This window comes from Vulpes vulpes, chromosome 1 (genome assembly GCF_048418805.1).
Source record: "Vulpes vulpes isolate BD-2025 chromosome 1, VulVul3, whole genome shotgun sequence".
NCBI classification, from domain to species: Eukaryota; Metazoa; Chordata; class Mammalia; order Carnivora; family Canidae; genus Vulpes; species Vulpes vulpes.
This window is the reverse complement of record NC_132780.1, coordinates 120,644,273-120,668,669: the sequence shown is the minus strand read 5'-3', so window position 1 is coordinate 120,668,669 and position 24,397 is coordinate 120,644,273. Positions and strand designations below refer to the sequence as shown.

Sequence of the window (24,397 nt, the reverse complement as noted above, 5' to 3'; positions counted from 1 at the left end):
AAATGATTTCCTGTACCTCTCCCACTTCCTATTGTAAAATGTTAGTAAAAATCGAGGCAGAAGTCTTTCATCTTCTAGGTGGTGACAAAACCTTCGTCGTACTGGAATCATTTGTGGACTTGTTTGTCTCCCTAGGAAGACTCAGCAACTTGAGGTCAAAGACCATCTCCTTTCAGTTTTTTGTGGGGGTTTTTGATTTTGGTTTGAGAGAGAGAGAGAGAACATGAGTGGGGGGGGGGGGGGGAGTAGCAGAGGGGGAGGGAGAAACTGATGCCCCACTGAGCAGCAAGCTCGGAGGACTTTGGGCCCAGCCCCAGAACCCTGGGATCATGACCTGAGCCAAAAGCAGATGGAGCCACCCGGGCCATCCCCCTTTCAGTTTTGGATCCCCAGGGCCTAGAATAGAACTGAACCAATACGTGTCTCGTATACATTTAACAGGAAAGAGTAGAAGAATATGACATTTGCCTCTGAGAGTACTATCCCTTCATAGACTCTTGGAGCTAGAAGTAAAGCCCAACCTCTAAAAAGAGATGTTCAACTTCTTAAAATTTGCAAATAAAGGAACTGAACAGTAGTGAAAGAAAGTGACCTATAGAAACCCCGTTGCTAGAAGTGACTGGGCTGGCCTGGAACCAGGGCGTTTCCAGTATACCATATGGCCTCTTCACCCAAAGGAGTGATAGAAACCACAGGGAGCAAGTTTTAAGCAGGTCAGGAGAAAGGGGAAGGCAAGGTACTTGCCCAACACTCCTTGGAGCACACTGCGACAACAGGGCAGTACTAAACTTCTTGGACAATGGCTCTGTGAGGTGAGTATAGCTGTAGGGCATAGAGAGGTTGAGTAACTTGCACAAGGTCATGTGGAGTTAGGACAAACTAACCCCAATGGCCATGGTCTGACATGTACCAGACAGTAACGACCCCCAGAGAGGCATGGGTGCCATGCCAGCATGGCCGTGCCAGACCTACCCAAGTGAGGATAAAATGATTTTGGAGGGGGCAGCCCTTGCTTCCCTTTGTGCATGTGATCCCACAGGCCAAGCACTGCTGCCACCAGGAAGGAAAGGGGGCACTACTGAAGGCTATTCTGGGGTCACACACTGGCCAGGTGTGGCAGTCCAGGTCCTCAGAGAAGAGATGCTGAGATGGGACTAGACATGTAAGAGATTTACTGGAGGTAACATGTCTCAAGGATAAGGGGAGCTAGAGAAGTTAGAGACAGCCCTTAGACCGTGATGCAGGCCTGACACCTGTGAAGAAGACGGGGAAGGAGAGAGGAAGGCATAGGAACAGTCTTGCACTGCCTCATTTCCTGGAATGTTCTGGCAAGGGAACTGGGGAATCCTCAAACTGAGGTTTCTTGTCAACGCAGTCCTGTGTCTTATAGGAACGAACCTGGCTGAGCATCTCTACCCGGCTCAGTCACTAGCTGGGGTCATTGTCAACACAAAGACGTGGGTATATCCAGAAAGGCAGCAACTGGGACCATCATTTGATTAGGTTCCCTGTAGCAGCAGATGGAGGGCTCCATTTTCATAGCCATTCACACCACCTCCAAGGCTGGCACGTCAAGCCTGTTACTCCAGTTATCCCAGCACGGTATTCCTTGTGGAGCGACATTAATACAGCTGACATTTAGAGAGCACCTTCCCTCTCCCCTTTGTCATCTAGAACAGTGCTCCTCAGGTGGGGTTGGAGTGCTCCCATGCAGGATCACCAGCCTCAGCCTCATCCAGGGGACCTGAACCCAGATGCACTGAATGAGAATCTCTGGCGTTGGGCCCAGGACTCTGCAGTCCCAGCACGCTCCTCAGAGGATTATACACATGCTAGAATCACTAGTTTTCTGCTAACTCTTCCTACAGTCATCTCCATTTTACCAGAGATGAGCGTGAAGCTCAAAGAGCTCAGCAGCATGGGGAGCACAGCTGGAAGGGACCAAGGAAGGGGGTGGTGGTGGCAGATTTTTGAAGGTGAGGATAGAGACCTTCTATCAGGAGACCCCGAGGGAACACCAATTATAATCAGTGTATACAGTCTGTCTCCCTCAAGGAGAATGTCAGCCTCAGGACAAAATTCTCATGTCTTTTGCTCAGTGAGGTATCCCTAGAGCCTAGCACAGTGCCTGCCACACAGCTGGTGCTCAATATTTGCTAAGGGGGACGGCATGGTACATCTGGTAGGGTGTGCTCATCTGGAGAGGGCAGTGGCAACGGGCCTGATCTGAGACAACACTTTGGTCCCCATTGTCTTGTGCAGTCAGATGGCTTCATTTGCCTGGGATCCAAGAACACGAGGCAGCAAACAAGAGTCCAAGGATGTGTGTTCGGTACCCAGAGTCCCCTGCTACATGCTCAGCGCTTAGAACACTGTCTGGCACACAATAGGTGCTCACTAAATATTTGTTTGGAAAAAAAAATGAGAGAGAGAGAGAGAGACAGAGAGAGAAGAGGAAGAGGAGGGAGGGACTGGGGAGAGGAGAGGGAGGCCTCTAGGCTGCCACCCGGGAGTCCACTGAATCCCCTTCAGCCTTCCTTGTCTGCCTGTTCCCAGTTCAGGTTGCCAGCTTTCTCGCCTCCTGGCAGGATCCCTAGCTGACAGTTCCGTACGGGACTATCCCTTTATTTACTTGTGTTTGTGTGTCCGCACTTGTCTGTGGAATCACTGCCTTCGCTGGGGGGGTGGGGCGCAGGCCTATGAACTAATGTCATAATCAGTAGGGACTCATTCTAGAAAATATTTCTAGGCCTCATCAGCTTAGGACTACAAAATGAAGTCACAGTGATTTTCAAAGTGTGTTTTTTAGTAGTTGTACATGTATATGGCTTTCTTAAAAATCAAGCACAAAACCATGTGGTATAAATATTAAATAAAAAAACATAAATAAATAAATAGCAAATGACCTTCACCCCTGCCACCTGCAGGCCCAGCAGAAGGCAGTCATTGTTAGCATTTTCTTGCATATTCCTCTACATATATTCGATCTCATCCTTTTGGAAATTTTTTACCCACTTACAGAACCTCTACACAAACCCTTCTGTACCTTGCTTTTTACACTAAACAAAATACTTTACAACTGCCTCGTTCTTTTTTTTCTTAAAGGTTGCATAAAATCCCATTAGATAGACTGTCTCGTGAAATTTTAGCGCCCAACTCAAAATGGCTCAAGCCCCATCCTACTCAATTTTTGGGAAGTCCAATGTTTTGCCAGGTTCCATTCCAATCTGAAGTGAATATTGCATCCACAGGCAAAAGCACACACACACACACACACACACACACACACACACCCTCTTCTCAGAACAAGCCAGAATGTATGAGCATAGAACAATCTATATGCTTATGGAGGAAGAATATTTCATGCCCCATGTGCCCCAAACCACATAATTTTGCTTTAATTTTAAAACCATCTCTGCCCTGTCTCTGTTTTTCTGGGGAAGTAAAGGTAGAGCCTGCTTTACATTTGCCCGGGCAAAAGGCCACATGTGGTTTTTCCAGAATGGAGAAGTGTGTACTCCATAGGTGTTTCCAAGTCTCGAGTGTTGAGTGCGACTGAAAATTGTAGTTTTTTTTTTAATTGTAGTTTTTTAAAAGACAGTTTGATACTAAAATTCTATGGTTTCATGTTTGTTTCCTTAGATCTCCTAACTTCAAAGCAAAATTATTTGTGAACCTCAAGGGCTTATCACTGGGTGTGCAGTACTGCAGGGAGGTTGTACGAGAAGGCTGGAAGCTCCAGGGTCTCCCTGGGTTGTGTCTTCCAAGTGGTGGAAGGAAATGGCTATGAGTGGTCCACCTGGGATCTTCCCTGGGTCTCCATTTCATGACAGGATGATGGAAAGGAAACACCAAGAAATATTTTTAAATGTATTCTCTATATTCTCGACACATCTCCTTCCACCATTCTGTTTGAGTGCTTACGATGCCAGGTACTATCTATGTGACCCATAAAACAATTCCACAGAAAAGGTACTATTACTGGTACCATTTTACACATGTGGGAAGAGAGACAGAGTGAGGTTAAATCATTTGCCCAAAGCTAATAAGCTGTGGAACAAGTTTTTGAATCTGAAAAACTGCCACCAGTGACCATGTCCTTATCCACTACAATGACACATAGGTTGCTTAGTGTTTCAGAAAAAAATTTTCCTCCTGTGTGTCTCCTTTCCTCACACAACTGTTACACTCATGGTACTGCAGAGACTAGACGTGTGGGATTTTCTGCCACCAAGCAATTCTCTGCAACACCAGCTGGGTGTCCTACAATTTAACTCAACTTTGACACTATCTACCTAGAGATAGGTTCAGCCCCATGAGGGTTCAGCCCTACAAGATGATACTCCCCACTTCAGATGCCAATTGCTTCTGCATGGGTTATTACTTGTGCTTCTGACTAATTGGCTTTAAACTGGAGGTTCCCATGACTCCCTCCCTGGGTTTGATCAATTTGCTAGAGCAACTCACAGCACTCAGGAAATTTGTTTACTTAACGTTTACCACTTTACTATAAAAGGAGGCAGATGAACATCCAGATGGAAGAGATGCCTATGGCGAGGTATGTGGGAAAGAATGCAGGGCTTCCATGCCCTACCTGGGCATGCCAGTCCCCCAGCACCTCCATGGGTTCACCAGCCCCCAACTTAGGGCTCTCCAAGCCCTCTTCTTTGGGGATTTTATGGAAACTTCATCATGTAGGCATGCTCAATCACTAACTCCATTTTCAGCCCTTCTCCCTTCAAGAGAATGTAGGGGGGGCAGGGCTGAAAAACCCAAGCTTCCAATCATGGATGATCTTGCTAGTGACCAGCCCTCATCCAGAAGCCATCCAGGAACCCATTCAGAGTGACTTCATTAGAACAAAAACACTCGTATCACCCCAAAATTTATAAGGGTTTCAGGAGCCCTGTGTCAAGAACTGGGGTCAGAGACCAAATATTAGAACTACAGATGCTCCTAGTACTCTTATAATGTAGAAAATCACAGGGGTTTTGGGGAACTCTGGCCCAAGGACAGAGACCAATATACATATTTTCTATTATCTCACACCTAGTCATACCCTCACCACAGCCTTCAAGGGAGGCCTTATTAGCCCAAATGTACATTAGCCCTCAGCAACCTGAGGCTCAGAGGGGTAACTATCATGTCCAGGGGCAGAGCCAGGTTTCAGCGGCAGGTCTTTCTGCAAAATGGCACAGAATGTGCCTTTTCTTAGGTCTGATTACCATGTTCCCACAAGAAGGAAAAAAAATGCATGCCTTCGGAGAGTGCCTTCCTCCCACTTTCCTAGATTCAGGGCTGGTATGAAATGAGGGACACCAGAAAGCCACATCTCAGCCCAAAATGTCACCTTCACTAGAGCAGTCTTCAGTAGAAATCATCTTGCTGAAGATTCCTTTGTTTGATGAAGGCCATGTTTCCCAATTTCATTCAGTTACACTTTCCCTATTCTTTTCATGTCCACTTACCACCATGTCTTACATGTCTTTCAAGTTTTCACTTAAGTAAACTTTAATAAACGTACTTTAGTAGGATGATTTGTATTAAAAGAAGACATAACGAGCCCCAGAAGTGGTCTGACAAGCGGACTGGGTCACCTCCAGCCGATGGCATTAGCAACAGGGGCGGGGGGGGGGGGGGGGATGGTTGCCCATACACCATTCAAAATGATGGAAAACACTGGTTTGAAGCATGGCCCTCTCTTCACAGCACAAAGCTCTATCCGCAGCTCTGTAGCTCAGGAGAAACCATAGGGTTCTTTCTTGGATTCTTTCCCAATCTTCAGACAACGTAATTTTTGACTCACGTTCTTTGGACGTTAGAGTTGGAAGTCCATGGGCACCAAACCCAGAGACCCTGAGAGAGGACACTTGCCTGACTGCCCCTGCCTGAACAAATGATAATACTAAGACACAAAAAGGTAAGGAGGAACCTTAAGTGGGGCAGGCGTGACCAAGCACAGTATGGAGAGAGAGGTCCCAATCATGGCCTAGGCATTGGCTGGAATGTCTTCGGTGTCAGAGCAAGAGAAGGGTCTCTGAGGAGGGAAGGGATGCTGGGAGGAGAGTGGAGACTCTGTCCATCTCACAGCCTGATCTGGGCCCCGTTCCGCCGCTCCCTACCCTTGCATCCGAATCCACATTTGAAGTCCTGACTTCTCATAGTTGTGGGAAGGTAAACAGAGGGCACAGGCTTCTACCATCACTGTGTAACTCTTGGGTTTCATTTTGGCCTTGTCTAAGGAAAACTTTCTAATGACAGCTAATAGCTGTAGTGTGATAGGACTGAAGACACACGGCCTGGTTTTAAACCCCATCTCCTTCTCACCCTAGACGTGTGACTTTGGAAAGATGGCAGCTTCTTGGAGCCCAATTTCTTCATCTATTGGCGGGTTGTGGTGAACTATCTGACATAGAGCAGCTCTTTCTTCCTCCTCTTCTTTTTCCTTCTCCAAATGGAAAAAGTCTACCCTACTCCCTAGATGTCACTTCTTCCAATCCCCAAACCCTAAAGATGACAAATGATGGCAAGGCTCCCCACTATGCCCTATCTGGATGATCCCTGGATTCCTAACCAGACTCCAGCAGCCATTCCTTGAGGAGCTGATCCAGTAGGCTGGCTGGTTGTGAAATCCTCAGATTTTCCATTCCTTCCCCACACTTCCCATAGCAATGTGGTTGTCTCAAAAAAAGATGCCCTTGAGAGGTTGGAGGGGAGTAAATGGAGAATATGGTGGCTGAGGAAGCTTGAAGAAGGCTGGATTAGGTCAAAGCTAATTTTGCAGATCTTAAAAAAAAATATTGTCAAGACTTCTAAACAAATCTAGCAACATTAGATAACAAAGAAAGTGAATGACCACCATATAGGTCAAAAATATATCTTTAATTCGTGTAATGTTACACATGACCTGTTGCCTGTTATAGTACACAGATTAACTTGATAAACATGATAAATTCATACTGTGCATCAGATCATTTTCCTGTTTTTTAATCAGGTCATTTTCTAATTTACTTTAATATGCATATAATAAGTTTATCATCTCTTCCGTCAGTTCATTCTCATTCTTCCTCCTTCTACACACACACACACACACACACACACACACACACACACACACTCAGAGTCAGGAGCAAAGGTGGAGACCATGAGCCAGATGCAGGTGGGTGGGCAGAGGTGGTGAGGTGTGTGTGCAATTGTTCTTTTCTGGTTGCCTCTCCTTTCTGAGAGAGATAGCAAAGCAAGGTCACCAGTTGGGAATAAAGTCTGAAGACGAGGTTTTGAGGTTTGAGAAGAAAGAATCTGAAAGTTTGAACTTCTTTTTGAAGTGTGCCTGTGATGAAGAAAGAGAATCTCAGAGCAAATATAGCCTGAGGCATCTCTAGTGTCTTTCTCTAGTGTCTCTGGTTGTAGCTGAAATCCTACCTGGGAAATAACAAATGCTTAGGCCCCCCTCTCCTCCCCCTCCTACCTCCTCCACTACATTCTAAAGGGACTGGGAAGACTTGCAAAGACAAATCCCATAGGATTTAGGAGCTAGCACAATGGCTCTATTATCAGATCTCCCTTTCCTCACCTCCCCCAGCTAAAAACTAGTGATTTGAATGAAAAATAAAGAGAGTTACACTTCTGTGGAGCGGCTCCCTTACCTTCTTGAAGGGGGAGGAGAGGTGGTGCTTTTCTTATCCTTCACAAGCCAGTGAGGGAGGGCCTACCAGCTGAGATTGAAGATGACCACATCAAGGTCACACTGGCATCTTTCTGAGTTGGATGTCTCAGGGCCTATTTGAGACTGATGAGGGGCAATGTAAGATAGCAGCAGGTGGGAAGCCTGCACTCCCACTGCTGGATGTGAGCAGGAAGGACAAGTTTCCCTTGGGCTGAGTGACCCCCTAGGAAAACAGTTGTCTTGAGCCTTTCCTACCAGTGCTCCACCAATGAGAAGGGTCTCGAGGCAACACTGGGGAGGAGCAAGGAGCCCAGTAAAGGGACAAGAGGAATGTCCCCATTTCTTCTCTAAGTTCCTTGGGCCCAGGAACAGTGGTGGGAAGGATGGCATCACATTAAAGTTCTAGAATTGATAAAACTGGAGTGGGATTCCCACTTCTAGGTAGAAATCCAAAGGAAATCAGGGGCACCTGGGTGGCTCAGTCAGGCATCTGACTTATACTCAGGTCATGATCTCAGTGTCCTAGATGGAGCCCCATACCGGTCTCCCCACTCAGCAGGGAGTCTGCTTGTCTCTCTGCCCCTCCCCCGGCTTGTGCGCTTTCTCTCTCTCTCTCTCTCTCAAATAAATGAATGAAATATTTTAAAAAAGAAATCCAAAGGAAATCAAAACAGGGTCTCAAAGGGTTTCCACTTCCATGTTCACTGTAGCATTATCCACAATAGCCAAGATATGGAAACAATCTGTGTCAACAGATGAATAAAGAGGATGTGATATATACACACACAGAACGCAATATCATCCAGCTATGAGAAAGAAGGAAATCTAGCCATTTGTGACAACAAGGATAGACTTTAGGGCATTACGCTAAGTGAAACAGCCAGACAGAAAAAAAAAAAAAAAGACAAATACTGCATGGCATCACTTATATGTGGAATCTTCAAAACAAAACAAAACAAAAACAAAAAAGGTCAAACTCATAGAAACAGAGTAGGAAAGTGGTTGCCAGGGACTGGGAGGTGGGGAAATAGGGAGAGGTTGGTAAAAGGGTACAGACTTTCAGCTGTAAGATCAATAAGGTTTGAGGACCTGAGATAAAACAGGATGAGGACAGTTGATAACACTATTATATAACTGAAATATGCTGAGAGTTGAACTTAAATGTTCTCACTGTCCACCCCCTCCAAAAGATAACTATGTGCAGTGATGATGTGTTCATTAACCAGATGGGGGAAGTCTTTCCATAATGTGTATGTACATCAAATCACCATACTTTAAATCAGCATACTTTAAAAATCTTACAACTTTATAGGCAATTATGCTTCAGTGAAGCTGAAATTTTAAAAAAATATTGGACTGGGATTTTACTACGCTCCCCACCCCCCACTCCTCCACCAAAAGACCAAACACTATGTGATCTGCTAAGGAACAGGAAAAGCAGCTTCAACAGAGCACTCTGAAGGCAGTGGCTGGAGAAAAAATAAAATTTTATGTTTGTTTCTCAATAAATTCAAACAATTTACCAAACCAGGTACAGAGATAAAACAGGTCATGTTTCATATTCCACTTGTTAAAATTCTCTTCTGCTCTTTGCTAACTGTAAGGTTTAAGCATCTCAGGTCTGTTGTTTGGTCAGTGCTAAGAGAATTCTCCTGTTCCACCTTGAAAGTGCAGGCGCCTAACTAGTGGGAAAAGAAACCTCAGAAAGACAAGGAGAAATGTTTCCTTTTTTCTTACATCTGCAGAATGCACCTACTATTCTGTGCTATAAACTCAGTTCTTACCAACTAGGAAATTGAAAGTAGTCATGAGGGTCTCCAACTTACATCTTCTGCTCAGGAATCTTGTGTAAAAATGTATATACTATGTTTTCTATTATTCTAAAGCTGTCCTCAGCATATTTATACAAAGGAATCTTTAAGACACCCAAATTTAAGAAGTTATTATTGCTCTGTGAATTGCAGCCCAGCACCCTTGAAAGTCTCCAACTCCAGTTGGTTGTCTTACTGAAGAATGTTTTCATATCATAATATTTAAAATGTTTGTTTTCTGAAATATATAAATACATACAAGAGTTTTTTGAGCCATAAAATGAACTTTGGAATTTCCTTCTCCTCTTACGTATAAAATGATAAATTGCATGCCTTTGCTGGAGTCCTGCTGTAAATTCAGAGCTGAGAGCTTTGTCTTGTGGAAGTTCACACCTGTGCATGGCTAAAGCAGCAGACTCTCCATCTCTCACAGTGCATTGCAGGTTACTCTGAGCAGCCATGAAGTGGCAGGGGTCTGAAACAGATGTGGAACTGCATGCTGAAAGCATTCACAGCCACACTACTTGATGAACCTCCAAAGTAAATGCTTACTTGAATGTCTCCCATGGGCCGGGCCACAAAGAGAATAAGAGTCAAAAAAAAAAAAAAAAAAAAAAAGAATAAGAGTCCTCACGAGGAACCTGAGATTGTCCTCAGAAGACACTCAATAACCACATGACAGGATCAGCGTGGTGGTGGGGCTGGAGACAGAAGGCTATGGGCGTACAAGGAGAAAGTGGCCAAGCGCCCGACCACTCAGCAGATTTCACCTAGAAGGATCTACCCGAGCTGGGCTTTGAAGGATGAATAAGAATCTACCGAGTCAAAGTGCAAGGGGAAGAGCACCAGGAAATGAAGGAGGTGAGTATTCACTGGGTAGAACATGAGTAGAAGTTCAACATGATTGATTCGTTATTTGTAAAGGTAACTCTGGAGCGCAAGAAGAAAGGCAAGACTGTAGTTAAGGCGCCAGACAGGTTAATTAACATTCATTTATTATACACCTGTTAGGTACCTAATCAGGCACCCGTGTTCCCAGGCACTGTGCGAGGTTGTGTCTAGAGGAGAAGACAAGCAAACAGTAAAACTGGTAATGCATTAAGAGTCGCAGCCAGTAATGTACAGAGTGCAGCTAGGAGCAGCACCTCCCCAGACCTGAGTAGCCCGGACTGCAGAAATCAGCTGAAAAACAGCTGGTGCAAGAAGGTAAAAGAGGTAGTAGATGTGAAGGATATTTAGGAGGTATAACCATTGGCAGATGATATTGGGACCCCATATAATCACCCTCACTGTTCCCATGCACTGTACAGCTTGCCACTGCAAGCATCTCGGAGTCTTTTCCTGAAGATATCTGTGTTTGGCTTGCACAAGAGGCAAGCCAAGAAGAACCGGGTAGCTGGCATCCCTAGGAATGGTCCTCAACCACTATCAGATGGAAGATGGCAGATAAACACCTCAGGTTTGCTTGCCTTTCAAGTGGGACAACTCTGGGGAGTGGCCTACACAGAGAACCCAGATGGACTAAGTCCCAACTGCCCAGAGTGGTAACATGCTCAGTAATGCACCTTGTCCTGGCTTCCCCCCACCTCCTTATCTCTCACTTCCCCATTCTCCTATCTCTGCTTCCTGGAATCACCTCCCCAATAAACTACTTGTACTTAAATCTTTATCTCACAGAGTCCACTTTTGGGGAACTCAACCTGAAACAAACAGAAAAAATTTAGTGAAAGTTTAGACGATGAACACGAAGACTCAAATATGAGGCTACAAGATTTCTAGCTTGGGAGGACGCGGACCCTGTCAACTGAGCTCAAGATTCTTCAGGGTAGAAAAGAGGGTCAAATTTGGCGAGAACAGGATGAATCTGGAAAGACGAGCTTCAGGTGTTCAAGGGACATGTCATCTCAAAATTCTTGGAGTACAAGCTTAAAACTCTTGACTTTGGAAAAAAAGCGAAAAGAAACTGGACCACACGAGAGGAAAAACCACAAGAAATGACATCACATCTCCCTAAAGGGCAATTATGGTATCTTCCTTTGACCCCAGAGAATACAAAGCCCTGGCTGTCTTTTCCAGCCGGTTTCTGTATTCTAGTTTCTCATAGTTGGAGGGGTTCACTCCTTTCAGACCATACATCACTCCCCACCAGCAGCCCGCAATAGCAGCTGTAGAATCACTGTCTCCACCATGGAAAAAGGCACGGTGGGCGAGCTCCTTCCAGGAGTCTCCTGCAGCCAGGATGGCATCGTAGGCAATCATGGGGGCATCGTGTCCACTGCTGCCACCCCAGCCAGAGTAGCTCACGGAAGTATAGAACTGATCCCTCTCCTTCACATCAAAGGGCTTGGGGAAGGTAGGGGCTGATTTGCCATCCAAAATCCCTCTAAGTTTTAGGTATTTTTCCCATTGGTCTTGGAAGTAGGACCTGTAGGAAGGAAAAATTCTACCGTCAATTGAAAAAATAACTTTGAAAGCCATCAGGGAAGGTACCAGATAGATGTGTGAACAAGGCGAATTCCAAGATGACTTCAGCTTCTTGTACTAACATCAAAATTGTATGAAAAACTCAGAATGAGCTCTAAGTGGGACTTGTTCAATAAATTTTTGCCAAGGTTTTGTATAATCAAGGCACTGATACTGTTGTTAAATAAAGGATACACAGGAAGTTAAATGTGAGAAATGAAGGTCTATTTTTCCTGATTTGAGAATAGTGTCAAGTGTCATCATTCAACTTATTTTATTTTCTTTCTCTCTCTGTTTCCCTCTCTGGAGCTCAATGCATGGGACCTGAACTTACAACCCTGAGATTAAAACTGGAACAGAGATCAACAATTAGAAGCTTATCTGACTGACTTGCCCAGAACCCCTTCTTTCTTTCTTTTCTTTTTCATTTCATTTATTTATTTGACAGAGAGAGCATAAAAGCAGGGGGAGCTTCAGGCACAGAAAGAGGCAGAAGCAGGCTCCCCACTGAGCAGGAAACCCAACGTGGGACCTGATCCCAGGACTCTGGGATCAAGAACTGAACAGAAGGCAGATTCTTAGCCAACAGAAGGCAGATGCTTAGCCAACCAAGGCATACACTTTATTTTCTTAACAAAACTTGTATATGTTTAAGGCATACAACATGATGATATAATATAGGCAGACTATAGAGGCATAGTAAATACATTACTATAGTAAAGCTAATTAGCATATCATCTCCTTATATACTTGTATTGTTTTTTCAAGATAGAACTTTGGAACATCACAACCACAGGTGATTTCAGTAGAAAGCTTCTGGACCTTTTTATCCTAAGAAGGGTGATGTGACGTGAACTCACCAAAAAGGGAAGTTGTGGCCTTACTACTTTTAACTAACTAGTAAAAAAAATCTATTTCTTGGGCACTGTAATCAAGTATTTCAAAACATGTGTCATGGTAACACCGAAAAAACAAGTTCCAGGAAATAAGCAGGAAAGTTTATAGCAGTATAGGATAACCACAAAAGTTATAGAAGGTTAGAATACAGAACAGGATCCCTACACAACAGAGAAGAGCTGCAGGTACTACTCATCGAGGTCATCACTGGTTACTTGGTGGCAATCACTGCTGGCATTAAACTTGAAATCCTTAGCAGGTGGTGGGGCAGGGATGTGGGGTGTGGTGCTGGACACAGCAGATAGCAAAAATGGATCGTGAGAACCAAGATGGCTACTTAAGCTTACATGTGCATGAAACTCAGAATCAAACATCTATTTTTTTTTAAAGATTTTATTCATATATTTTAGATAAAGAAGGCATGAGAGAGAAAGCATGAGCAGGGGAGGGGAAGCAGAGGGAGAAGCAGGCTCCCCGCTGAGCAGGGAGCCCAATGTGATGAGGGGCTCGATCCCAGGACCCTAAGATCATGACCTGAGCCGAAGGCAGATGCTTAACAGACCGAGACACCCAGGTGCCCCCAGATTCAATCATTTTTTAGCAGGAGCGTGTACCTACCAACTTACCAGTGTTGAAGATTCTTCTCCAAAAAGTAGCCTGATTGGATAATGTACTTTTTAGCTTCTGGTAGCACCTCCATCAGTTCTTTTCCCCATTGCCTGGGAGGTTTGCCGTTCACAGCATAGGCTGTAAAAAGAGCAGAAACAAGGGCTCCCAGGTAGCCTGTAGGGTGGTGGTGGGTCATCCTGCCACTCTCGATGCTCACCTGGATCAGTGTGCCCAGCTGGCTGTGGTGAGGGAATCTGAGACCGATGCACATGGCACGCATGGCAGCCCCGCAGCCACCCTCACGGCTGTTAAAGGGAATTCTCCAGCCATTGGCCTCATCTGGCTTCAGCACCATGGCATTCCGCACTGAAGCACACCCTGGGAAGAGTCAGGTAGAGCAGGGTTTCGGTATAACCAAAGGAAAGGCCCCAGCAGAAGGAAAGAACCAAGCTCAGTCTCTAAAGTTTCTCTGATGGAAAGGGAAAGCCCCAAAATATGATGAATGCCTCCAAACCCCAAGCCAACACGGTTCCATACTTTCTATATAACCTCTAGTATGATAAGACTGATGATAAAAGAATCAGATTCATATAGAGAGTCTTGGAATCTTTATCAGTTATTACTGAGACCACACAGTAACTCAAAAAGGTAGGTTTAACAAATTACTGTCTTTTCTTAAACAACTAAGCTAAGGCTCAGAGCTTAAGAACGTTGCTCAGAAGCACTTAACCAGCTAGTTAGTGGCCCCAGCAAAACCATCAGACTCTGAGCCCAAGCCCTTAGAGAACCCAAGGAGAACCTGACCATTGGAGATCCTGAATGCCCAGAAAGAGGCTGCAGGTTCGAGAGTGACGAATACCAGGCTCAGGAAAGGAGCAATGGGTCCAGAGCAACAAGGTGCCTTTGGGTGCCCTTTGTAATCCTCATTTTTTTTACTTACAACATCTTTCCATATCAGTAAATTCTTACCTGCATAATTTTAAATGGCTATGAACACGTCACCATGATTAAATAAATTACAGGACATTTAGGTTGTTTCTATTTCTATCACATCTACCAAAAATAACTGTCTCCTTGATATTTAAATTTCAATAAACATTTTTAAGGACTACCTTGGGCCTGCTTTATTTTCCCCCCTCTCGTGACCTCCAATGGCTGCACTCACCTGGTGCCCGGCCATCCATGTCTTCCATACAGTCTTGGTAATGCTTAGCAAGTAGAGAATACAACTGAGCCAAATCCGAGACTTTGCCAGCCTCCACAAGAGCTTCTGCGGTGGCCAGGTGCATCACTGTGTCATCACTGACTCTCCACCTCTCCACATCTATGGCGTCCAGCCCACCAAGCTGGGCCAGCTGCTGGTGAATCTTTTCCCCATCCCGGAGAAACTCCCACTTCCCGTTGAAGTACCCCAAGGCATCTCCAGCTGCACTCAGCACCATGGCAGCCACATACCTCTCCATCAGTCCTTCACACATGGTGAGGCTGTCTCTGCGGGAATATTAAGACACAGGGGATAAGGAAAAAGAAGAGTCAGAAGATATAATGGCCCCTTCTACATGTTACTGAGCACTCGCTACTTGTAGGCAATATATTAAGTGCATCTCATTTAATCCTCGCAACTGCTCTAGGGGGAAACGTATTAGACCCATTTGACAGCTGAGTACATTGAGGATCATCGAGATAATGCAGTATCAGAAACGTTATGTGCCTTGCCTTGGGTCACAGAGCTAACAAGTGGCAGGGCTGGGATTCCCAGTCTAGGTCCATCTGACTCCACAGCCAACGATTTTAACTATGACTCCATCTTTGCCTCTCTGTGAGCAGCAAGCCCATTCAATTCGGCAAGTCAAACCAAGTTTGTCATTTTCTCTTGTTAGTTGGGATTTGGCCTTGGAAGGGCACCCCTGGTTTATTAAATGGTAGTACTTTCCACCAGCACCACAATGCACAGTTTGCAAAGTATCTGCACATTCTCTGCCTCCACAGGAGGCAGGAATTACAATACCTACTTCCCAGATAAGAAAACTGAGGTTCAGAGGGTAATCGCACAGCCAGTGCTGGAGGGACTGGGACTCGAATCTTCTGATTGCATGCCACCTCTCCTCAGCAGAGATCTACTCACCTTGGGCAACCCCTTTGTGCCTCAGCCTCAACATCTCGAAAATGGTGACAAAATGGTAACAACCTCATTGGTTTGTTGTGAGAAATAAGGAATTTTTGTAAAGCACTTACAACAGTGCTTAGTACACAGTAAGCACCGTTTTTATTACTCATACACAACCAGGGGAAAAGATTTTTCTGTTATCGAACTAGAATCCTTTCTCCCCACGGCCTTCCTGGCAACAGCTATATTTTAATCTTGTCTTCCTGCTAAATGTTGTGGCTTCTAGAGTCTTGGGATCTCGGCTAATATTCCCTCCATGAATCTAATACCTGGTAAAGTGCTGGTTTTCCCACAGGTGCATTTCCAATTCTCCCTTATGCCCTACTGCCTGCTGCATTCATGTTCAGAGCCCTCCACGGTGGTCACCAATTCTACCCACCTACTTCCCTTGCACAGGCCAGGCCCTCTTAACCGCCCACTGCAGCTGGGCTCGCTCACCTTCTCCTGAGCTCAAGCTCTTTCCAGGAACCCCCCACCATGCTCTTCCTCCCCTCCACTTACCAAAACCCTACTTATTCTGGGTTAAGGTCAAGTCCCAAGGCTTCCAGAAGTCCCTCTCCAGCGGCACTGCCGTGGGCCAGGGAGGACAGGCTGGCAAGCACTGGGAGAAGAGGGAATGATGAAGACTGGTTGAATGGAGAAAAAAAAAAAAAAAAAAAAGACTGGTTGAGCACACCAAACTCAAGTTACTGATCCTGCTGACTTTCTTGACCTACAAAGGAGATTAGTAAAACGTTATTTTATCATATTTTATCATTTACAAGAGGATGCCTAGGAACTCGACTTCCTGGCTCTGCCAAGAATCAGGTACACGACTGTGAACAAGCCACGCCACTTAGGACCTTGATTTCCCCGTCTGTTTAAAAAAAAAAGAAAAAAAAAAAGAGTAGGAGCTCCCATCCTGCGCTGCGATCTTCGGAGACCAAGCTTGGTTGTTTTTGTTTTTGTTTTTGTTTTTTTAAGATTTTTATTTATTATTATTTTTTAAAAGAAATTTATTTATTTATTATGCGGGGCGCCCAACGCGGAATTCGGTATCAGGACGCTGAGTTGAAGGCGGATCCTTAACCACTGCACCACCCAGCCGTTGTTTTTGTTTGTTTGTTGGTTTTTTTAAGATTTTATTTATTTATGCATGAGACACACACACAGAGAGAGAAGCAGAGACCCAGGCAGAGGGAGGAGCAGGCTCCACGCAGGGAGCCCGACGCCGGACTGGACCCCGGGTCCCCAGGGTCACGCCCCGGGCTGCAGGCGGCGCTAACCGCTGGGCCACCCGGCTGCCCCTAGTCGCTCTAAGGACCAGCCCCTACCCCCCTGCACCCCCCAACGTCGGGGCTCCTACCCCGCAATCCCCCCCGGCTCCGTCTGAAGCCTGCTTCTCCCGAGCTGCCAGCGAGGGCGCGGTGCGAGGCCACCTCTGTCCTTGGAGATTCTCCACGTTCGCGCGGCGGCGCTCAGCCTCCCGCCTCCGGAACTCCCGTCCTCCCTTAAACTCCCTCCTACCGTCTGCATCCTCGGCCCCGAACTGTACATCCAAATACATTCAAAACTTCAACACCAAGGCCTGGCAGCTGCTTCCCGGCAGCCCTCGCCTTTTTTTATTTTTTTTTTATTTTTTTTTATTTTTGAAAGCGGCGGTGGGGACGCGCACGCGCGCGGGGCCGAGGAGGGGAGGGGTCGGGGGAAGGAGGGCAGAGCGGCCGCGGCACCTCCGGGAGGGAGCGGGGGTGGGGAGCGCCCGCGGGTCGGCGGAGGACGGCGGGGAGGGGTTACCTGGCGGCAGGTGCGGAGGCGCGCGAGGGGCCGGGTGCGCGGAAGGCGCGGGGCCTCCGGGGCGCGCAGGCGCGGGGCGGGCCGGGGGCGGGGCCGCGCAGGCGCACTCGGAGCGCAGGGCCCGCGGACCGGGGCGAGCGCGGGGCCCGGCTTCCCGGCAGCGCATCCCCTCGGCGCCCGAGCGGGGACTACCCGGGCTGCGTCCCCGGCCACCTGGGCTGGCGACGACCGCGACAGCGCCTGGCATGTCGGGATGTCGCGGCTCAGGGAACCAGACTCTCGGACTGAGTGACGATGACTCACCTGCAGCCCTTTTCCCGGCTTTGGGGGATTCTGGTGGGTCCCCGTGTGGCCAGACCCTGCAGAGAGGACACTGAGTGCAAGGGGCGCGCGGGGGGCCCGGGGGGGGGGGGGGTCCGAGCCCCTCTCCTAAAATGGGAAAATAGCACTGACTTGTGATGGTGGCTGTAAGGATTAGATTCATTTTAACGCATTTGGTCATCATCATCTATTAGGATTTTTTGCATCCTGATAGTAGAAGAAGGCAAAGAAAAACTAACGGCATTTTAGTCTGGATAAGTTAATAATGTCACCCTTGAAAAGAATCAGAATCACCGTTTGTAGGTATTCCATACCCTTGTCCAGAACTTTAATTTGCTGTGCCTATCTTAATGGGTGTAATTCCCCAGACTTGGCCTGGGAGTTTCTTGGGTTTTATTTTTAACCGAGATGCAAATGTGCTCCTTTGGGTGTGCTGTGCAATGAGTTCTAATAAATGTGTGTACCTGCATAACCACGATCAAGACACAGATAATTCCAGAGTGCTCCCTTATGCTGTCTTCCACCTCCACCACCACCCTGAGCCAAAGTGACTTTTTTTTTTTTTGTAATCTTTTTTTATTTATTCATAGAGACAGAGAAAGAGAGAGAGAGAGAGGCCGAGACACAGGCAGAGGGAGAAGCAGGCTCCACGCAGGGAGCCCGACGTGGGACTCGATCCAGGGTCCCCAGGGTCACACCCCCGGCGCAAGTAGCGCTAAAACCCTGGGCCACCAGGGCTGCCCGCAAAGTGACTTTTGATCATTTACAAAAATCAAATCACCGTCAGCCTCCAAGGATGTAGTCAAAGTTCCCCCACTCACATCTTTAATAAGTATCCCTATCAAACTCCTAACTCTTTCAGTTTAAGATGCCTGTTGAGGATATGGTCCGTATTTCATGCTGCTCTTTCTGCAAGAATCCATGGGAAAAGTGTTTCTTTGGCTTGGATATAAATAATAACTGGGGGGGTGGGTCTTAGGCATTAGTTTCCTTTCACTTAATGGTGCCTATGAACCTTGCTGTCACTTAGACTGCTGACTCATTCACGCTACCAAATGGCTTCAGGTGGAGGGTTGTCCAGGACCTCTGAGCCATAAACAGTGTTGTCATCCTTCATCACCTCGTTTTACCAACACCCATACTTTATTAGCTTCCATCCCTGCTGAAGGCACATTATTTTACTGTGGTTGATTTTATGTGCTGCCTTCTTCAGCACCCCAGGGCATGAGGCCAGCTGATAGCTTTGCCTTGACTTGGAAACCACATTAATACACCTGAACGGTAATGCTCCAGGGCTGTACTGAAACCTCTTCTTACTTCTCACAAACCTTAAAGGCTAATCTAGATGCCAAAAGATTTCCTGAACATTCTACCCTATTACACTATGTAGATGACTTGCTTTTCTGATCCCTTGCCCAAGCCTCTTTGTAGGTAGACAGCATTCATCTGTTAAAACTTTTAGCCTTAAAGGGACATAAAGCCTCCAAGGAAAAACTGGTTTTTTCTAACTCAGGTTTGAAAAAACAAAACAAAAAAACAACTCAGGTTTGATACCTAGGGCACCTGATTTTGGAACAAGGACTACATTTAGATCCAAATAGGTTTCATGGCATCTTGAATTTCCCAAAACCCAAAACTAAGTACCAACTATGAGGTTTTTAAGGGGCTACCTAGCTACCGACTGTGGAAATTGTCCAAACTTCTCTCTTATGGCCTATCTTCTAGATGTTTTCCTAAAAAACAATAAACTTGACCATATTATTTAGGAAGATCAAGATGACTTTGCCTTTTTAAAGATTTATTTGAGGGACACCTGGGTGGCTTAGCGATTGAGCATCTGACTTCGACTCGGTGTGATCCCAGGATCTGGTATCAAGTCCCACATTGGGTTCTCTGCATGGAGCCTGCTTCTCCCTCTGCCTGTGTCTCTGCCTCTCTCTCTCTTTCTCTGTCTCTCATGAATAAATAAATAAAATCTTTTTAAAATAAATAAAGATTTATTTGACAGAGAATGAGAGCAAGAGACACATAAGCAGGGGGAGCAGCAGAGGGAGAGGGAGAAGCAGGCTCCCCACTGAGCAGGAAGCCTGACATGGGGCTCTATCCCAGGACTCTGGGATTATGACCTAAGCCAAAGGCAAATGCTTAAACAACTTAGCTACCCAGGTGCCAGGTGACCTTGCCTTTGAAGCCTTAAGAGAAAGCTTCATAAATCCCTCTGCTCTTGGCATCCCAATTATCAATTTCTCTTCTTCTTTTTTGTATGTTAAAAAAAAAAAAGGGAATGGGGCTCCTGGGTGGCTCAGTGGTTGAATGTCTGCCTTTGGTTCAGGTCATGATCCCAGGGTCCTGGAATCAAGTCCCACATCAGGCTCCCCAGAGGAGCCTGCTTCTCCCTTCGCCTAGGTCTCTGCCTCTCTTTGTGTGTCTCTCATGAATAAATAAATGAAATCTTTAAAAGAAAAAAATGGGAATGCTCTTATGGTACTATCCAAAAACATGGGGACCACATTGACCCCAAGGGTATTATAGCCAATAGCTAGACCTTACAATATAAGGGTACCCTAAACTTGTCTCAGACCCTTCCTACCACAGTTCTTTTAATCATGAGATTCCCTTCCCCTCAAGTATTCTTGCACTCCATGTGGTAGAAGCTTTTCTAAATTCTCACCATACTCAACACCTTTCATCTAGTCGCCTCATCTCCTATAAAATCTTGCTAACCACTTCTCAGATTCTTCCTCACCGTAATAACCTTAACTCCGCTATTCTTCCTTCCTCCACGGACAAAACCTCTTACTATTGCTCAATACTGACATATCACCTTCTGACCCCCCATGATGACTTACAGGAAAGTGCTTTGGATAATGCTGACTTTTCATGGTTTACTAAGGCTTCCTATTTAAAAGGTGAAAATGACAAATATTATGATAGCTATATAACAGCAACTCCTTTTTGAAGCTCTTGAGGTGGCACCATTGCCTTTGGCCATCTTAGCATCACAGGCTGAATTGTACACTCTCACGGAGGCCTGTGTTTAGCCAAGGGCCAACTGCAAATACCTATACTGACCTGAGATAGGTCTTTGGAGTAGCTCATGACTTTGGAATGCTATGGAAATTGAGGCTTCCTTAACTTCCAACAAAGGTAAAATTTTAAATGGTTCTTACCTTCAAAATGCCGTATTATTAGATGTCATACTAATATTATTAGATACCATATTTCTACTAGTCACTTTGGCTATTTTTCAGGTCCCTGGGCCTGAAGGCCCAAGGTCCAAATACCTTGCGGACATTTCCACCATGCACACTGCACTCAGAAGAACCAACAACCAAGTCTCTGTCATGGTCCATGGGGATGTTCCCCCAATGATAATCTAGAAAAATTGACTAGAGATGCTCAGCAATTGGCCCCAGAAAAGGGAAAACAAAATTGGAAATCTAATAACTGTTGGTTCAGTAAAAAGAGAACTTTGACTTGGCCCAAATAGAAACTCAGTATTGGGGATCCCTGGGTAGCTCAGTGGTTTAGCGCCTGCCTTTGGTCCAGGGTGTGATCCTGGAGTCCCGGGATCGAGTCCCATGTCGGGCTCCCTGCATGGAGCCTGCTTCTCCCTCTGCCTGTGTCTCTGCCTCTGTGTGTGTGTGTGTGTGTGTGTGTGTGTGTGTGTGATGAATAAATAAATAAAATCTTAAAAAAAAAGAAACTCAGTCTTGCCAGAGGCCTTAAAATTCCCATTACTGATTAATGTACATATATTGAATCATTGGTTCACTGTATTTATGAGCCCATACTGGTGGGGAAATAACAATAGAGCTGCAAAAACTGCCTATTTTGTTTGCTCCACTTGCCCAAAACATAACCTAGAGAAGTACAAAATACAACTGTCCCTGGACACTTTAAATTCCCCAATGGGCCGTTTGAGGTTTGGCAAATGGATTTCATTTAGCTTTTCCCACCTAAGGGATAAAAATGATGTTTTAGTCATGGGTTGTATGTTTTCTCATTGGACTGATACTTTTCCCTATAGGCAGTCTACTGCCTCTTCTGTGGCTAAAATCCTGTTAGAAAATATTATCCCTACCTGGGGAATGCCCCCACCTTGAACTTCATAGTGACTGGGGAACTCACTTCATTGGTCAAAAGGTCTGTGCTATTTGGACAGTTCTGTGACACTTTGTGCTTACACCCTCGATCCTCACATCTAGTTAAATGCACTAACAGCATTGTTAAGACTCAGTTGGCAAAATTTGTAGAGACTCTTTAAATACCCTGGCCAAAGGCAATGCCATCAGTCCTAAGTCTCAGGTCCATACCTTCTGGAACCCATAAACTCTCACCCTTTGAGATAATCGCAGGGTGCCCAATGCACATGGCTCCTGTTTCCTTTGATCTACAACTGATAAAAGGAGGTATACTTTGATTCTGTAAAGGCCTAATTGCTTCTGTTGAAAATAACCATGCTCTTGTAGAACAGTTTTTCCATAGCACACTCCCAGGAGATGAAGACCTCAAGCATCATTCCTTACAACCCAGAGATTTTTGTCTCTTGGAAAAGACAACTCCAGAAAGACTCTCTTCAGCCTCATTGGAAGAACTCCTATCAGGTACTGTTAACCCACCACAATGTCACTAAACTCCAGGGAATAACCCTGGGAATAATCCATGTGTCACACTGAAGAATCCACCAAACCCCAACTGGGCACATGAGCTGGTGACCTGAAAGTAAAATTGAAGCAGATGGCAAGTAAAGAAGGCAGCTCCTAGAAGTTTGACCTAAGATGACCAGAACAAGCCTATAAACCTCCTTTCCCTTGTTCATTCTTTTTTTCACCTTCACTTTCATGGGTGCTTTTGTCAAATGCTTTTGTCAGCATTTGCCAACCCCTTGTAAAAGGGGGAAACCTCTCCAAGTGTTAGATTTGTCATCAGAAACCTCAGTCTGTCCTGACAGCAGTGACTCCTTAGTTTACCCTGTAAGGAATTTTGCTGAAATCCCAGACGCTGCTATATGCCTAAATTGTTCCACACATCCCTTTTATAAAGTTAGAATACTAAATCCACATACCCTTGTTCCTTGCCTCAATTTAACCCAACCCTGTGGTAGGAGAACAATATGCGTCAAAAAAAATATATATATATATATGTATAAGATACTGCAATCAGCATAAATCAGACTATTTATAGGCTTGCTATCAAACCCATGTATTAGGGTTGTCTTTCAACATGTGATAATAACAGGGTTTGAGTCTTGGCTGAATGCTGCTAAAGCCTCTATTACCAACAAAGGGTCTGTAAATGCTAATACTTCTGAGGAAGCCCTATGTGCACCACTTGGCTACTCCTTTATATGAGGAAGTTTTCGCAATGGCCCCTATACTTGTGCAGCTCACTGTCTTGACCACTGGAGGATGAAAGGGCAATGTGCTCTTCGTCTATTTACTGTTCTGTCTTCTTTTCATAACAGATCATAAGCCGACCACTGTCCACTCCACTAAATCTCCATGGCCAACTTAAACAGTTAGGCATACAGGACTCTGGGTTTGCTGAGGGAGGGCCTTTCTCCCTTGGGCCAGAGTAAGTTTGAATGGACACATGATCAGGAATCTCTCCCTAATATTGGGAGAGTTAACCAACCATGGGCAAAGCAATAGCAGCCCAAAAACAATCACTTGGCTTGCTACCTAAAGTAGTTTGGGATAATCAAATAGCCCTTGATTATTCATCTGCTGAACAAGGAGGTATTTGAATAGGCAATAACACCTGTCATACATGGATAAATTCTTCTGGGAAAGTAGACACCCAGCTGCATAAAATTAAGGAACAAGTACATTGGCTACAATAAATTTCATGTAATGATCCATGGTCCTTTAGCTTCTTTATATGGTTACCCTTCAGGTTTAGGATCCTAATTTAGAGTCGTCACACAAACTGGACTTGTCATATTACTTTTAATTCTGTTTTGTATGATCATTTTTAAGTTTCATACCTATAGCCTATCAAGCCTTTGTAAAAGCAACATGCCCAGTGGGGTGATGCAGACTCAATACTCTAAGATGATCTCCAGTAGTTTTTTTTTTTTTAAGATTTTTATTTTATTTATTCATGAGACACACACACACACACACACACACACACACACACACACACACAGGCAGAGACACAGGCAGAAGGAGAAGCAGGCTCCCTGCAGGGAGCCCGACATGGGACTTGATCCCGGGTCTCCAGGATTACACCTCAGGCTGAACACCGCGCTAAACTGCTGAGCCACTGGGGCTTCCTTAGTAGTTGTTTAACATCCTGATAAGATATAAACTTTAGATAGGAAATGCCTGAGAGTTCTTCCTCCTACCCTTCCTCGTTACTCAAATGTGACTTCAGTGTTTTCCAACTCTCTGACATGGGATGTGACAACCAAGAAAGGTCTTTCCTGGCACCAAGGGACAAAACCACTAAATGCAGAAAACCTGACTCCTGGTCAGTGGTGCTTACAAGGAAATATCTTGAACAAAAGGGGAAAATGTGAAAGTGAATAAAAGAAAGCTTTATTCAAAATAGAATCAGGCAGCCCTGAAGAGGGGAGCTCTCATGCATGTACCATGCATTGCAGTTTATTTTGTGTATATATACCCTGACAGGAAGAAGCTTACTTTCCCTCCCCTGCAGGAGGAATGAAGATTTTCCCTT

General features: G+C 45.4%; 1 protein-coding gene across 4 annotated transcripts; it reads right to left on the bottom strand.

Moving 5' to 3' along the window:
* Nucleotides 1–6,863: 6,863 nt before the first annotated feature.
* Nucleotides 6,864–17,475, bottom strand: ADPRH (ADP-ribosylarginine hydrolase). 4 transcript variants are annotated; one of them, XR_011994848.1, is made up of 6 exons: nt 17,390–17,475; nt 16,115–16,239; nt 14,612–14,937; nt 13,464–13,824; nt 7,647–11,902; nt 6,864–7,330 (listed from the first exon to the last, which is right to left on the bottom strand). XR_011994848.1 is itself a non-coding variant. In XM_072724207.1 (5 exons), the coding sequence occupies exons 3-5, from the start codon at nt 14,922–14,924 to the stop codon at nt 11,488–11,490; spliced, it is 1,089 nt and encodes a 362-aa protein (XP_072580308.1). In that variant the 5' UTR covers nt 14,925–14,937; nt 16,115–16,239; nt 17,390–17,475; the 3' UTR covers nt 6,864–11,487. The 4 variants fall into 4 exon arrangements, 3 of the variants coding, with proteins under 3 accessions (XP_072580308.1, XP_072580319.1, XP_025845901.1); XM_072724207.1 differs by having other exon boundaries at nt 6,864–11,902; XM_072724218.1 differs by lacking the exon at nt 7,647–11,902 and having other exon boundaries at nt 17,390–17,472.
* Between the last annotated feature and the right edge of the window lie 6,922 nt (nt 17,476–24,397).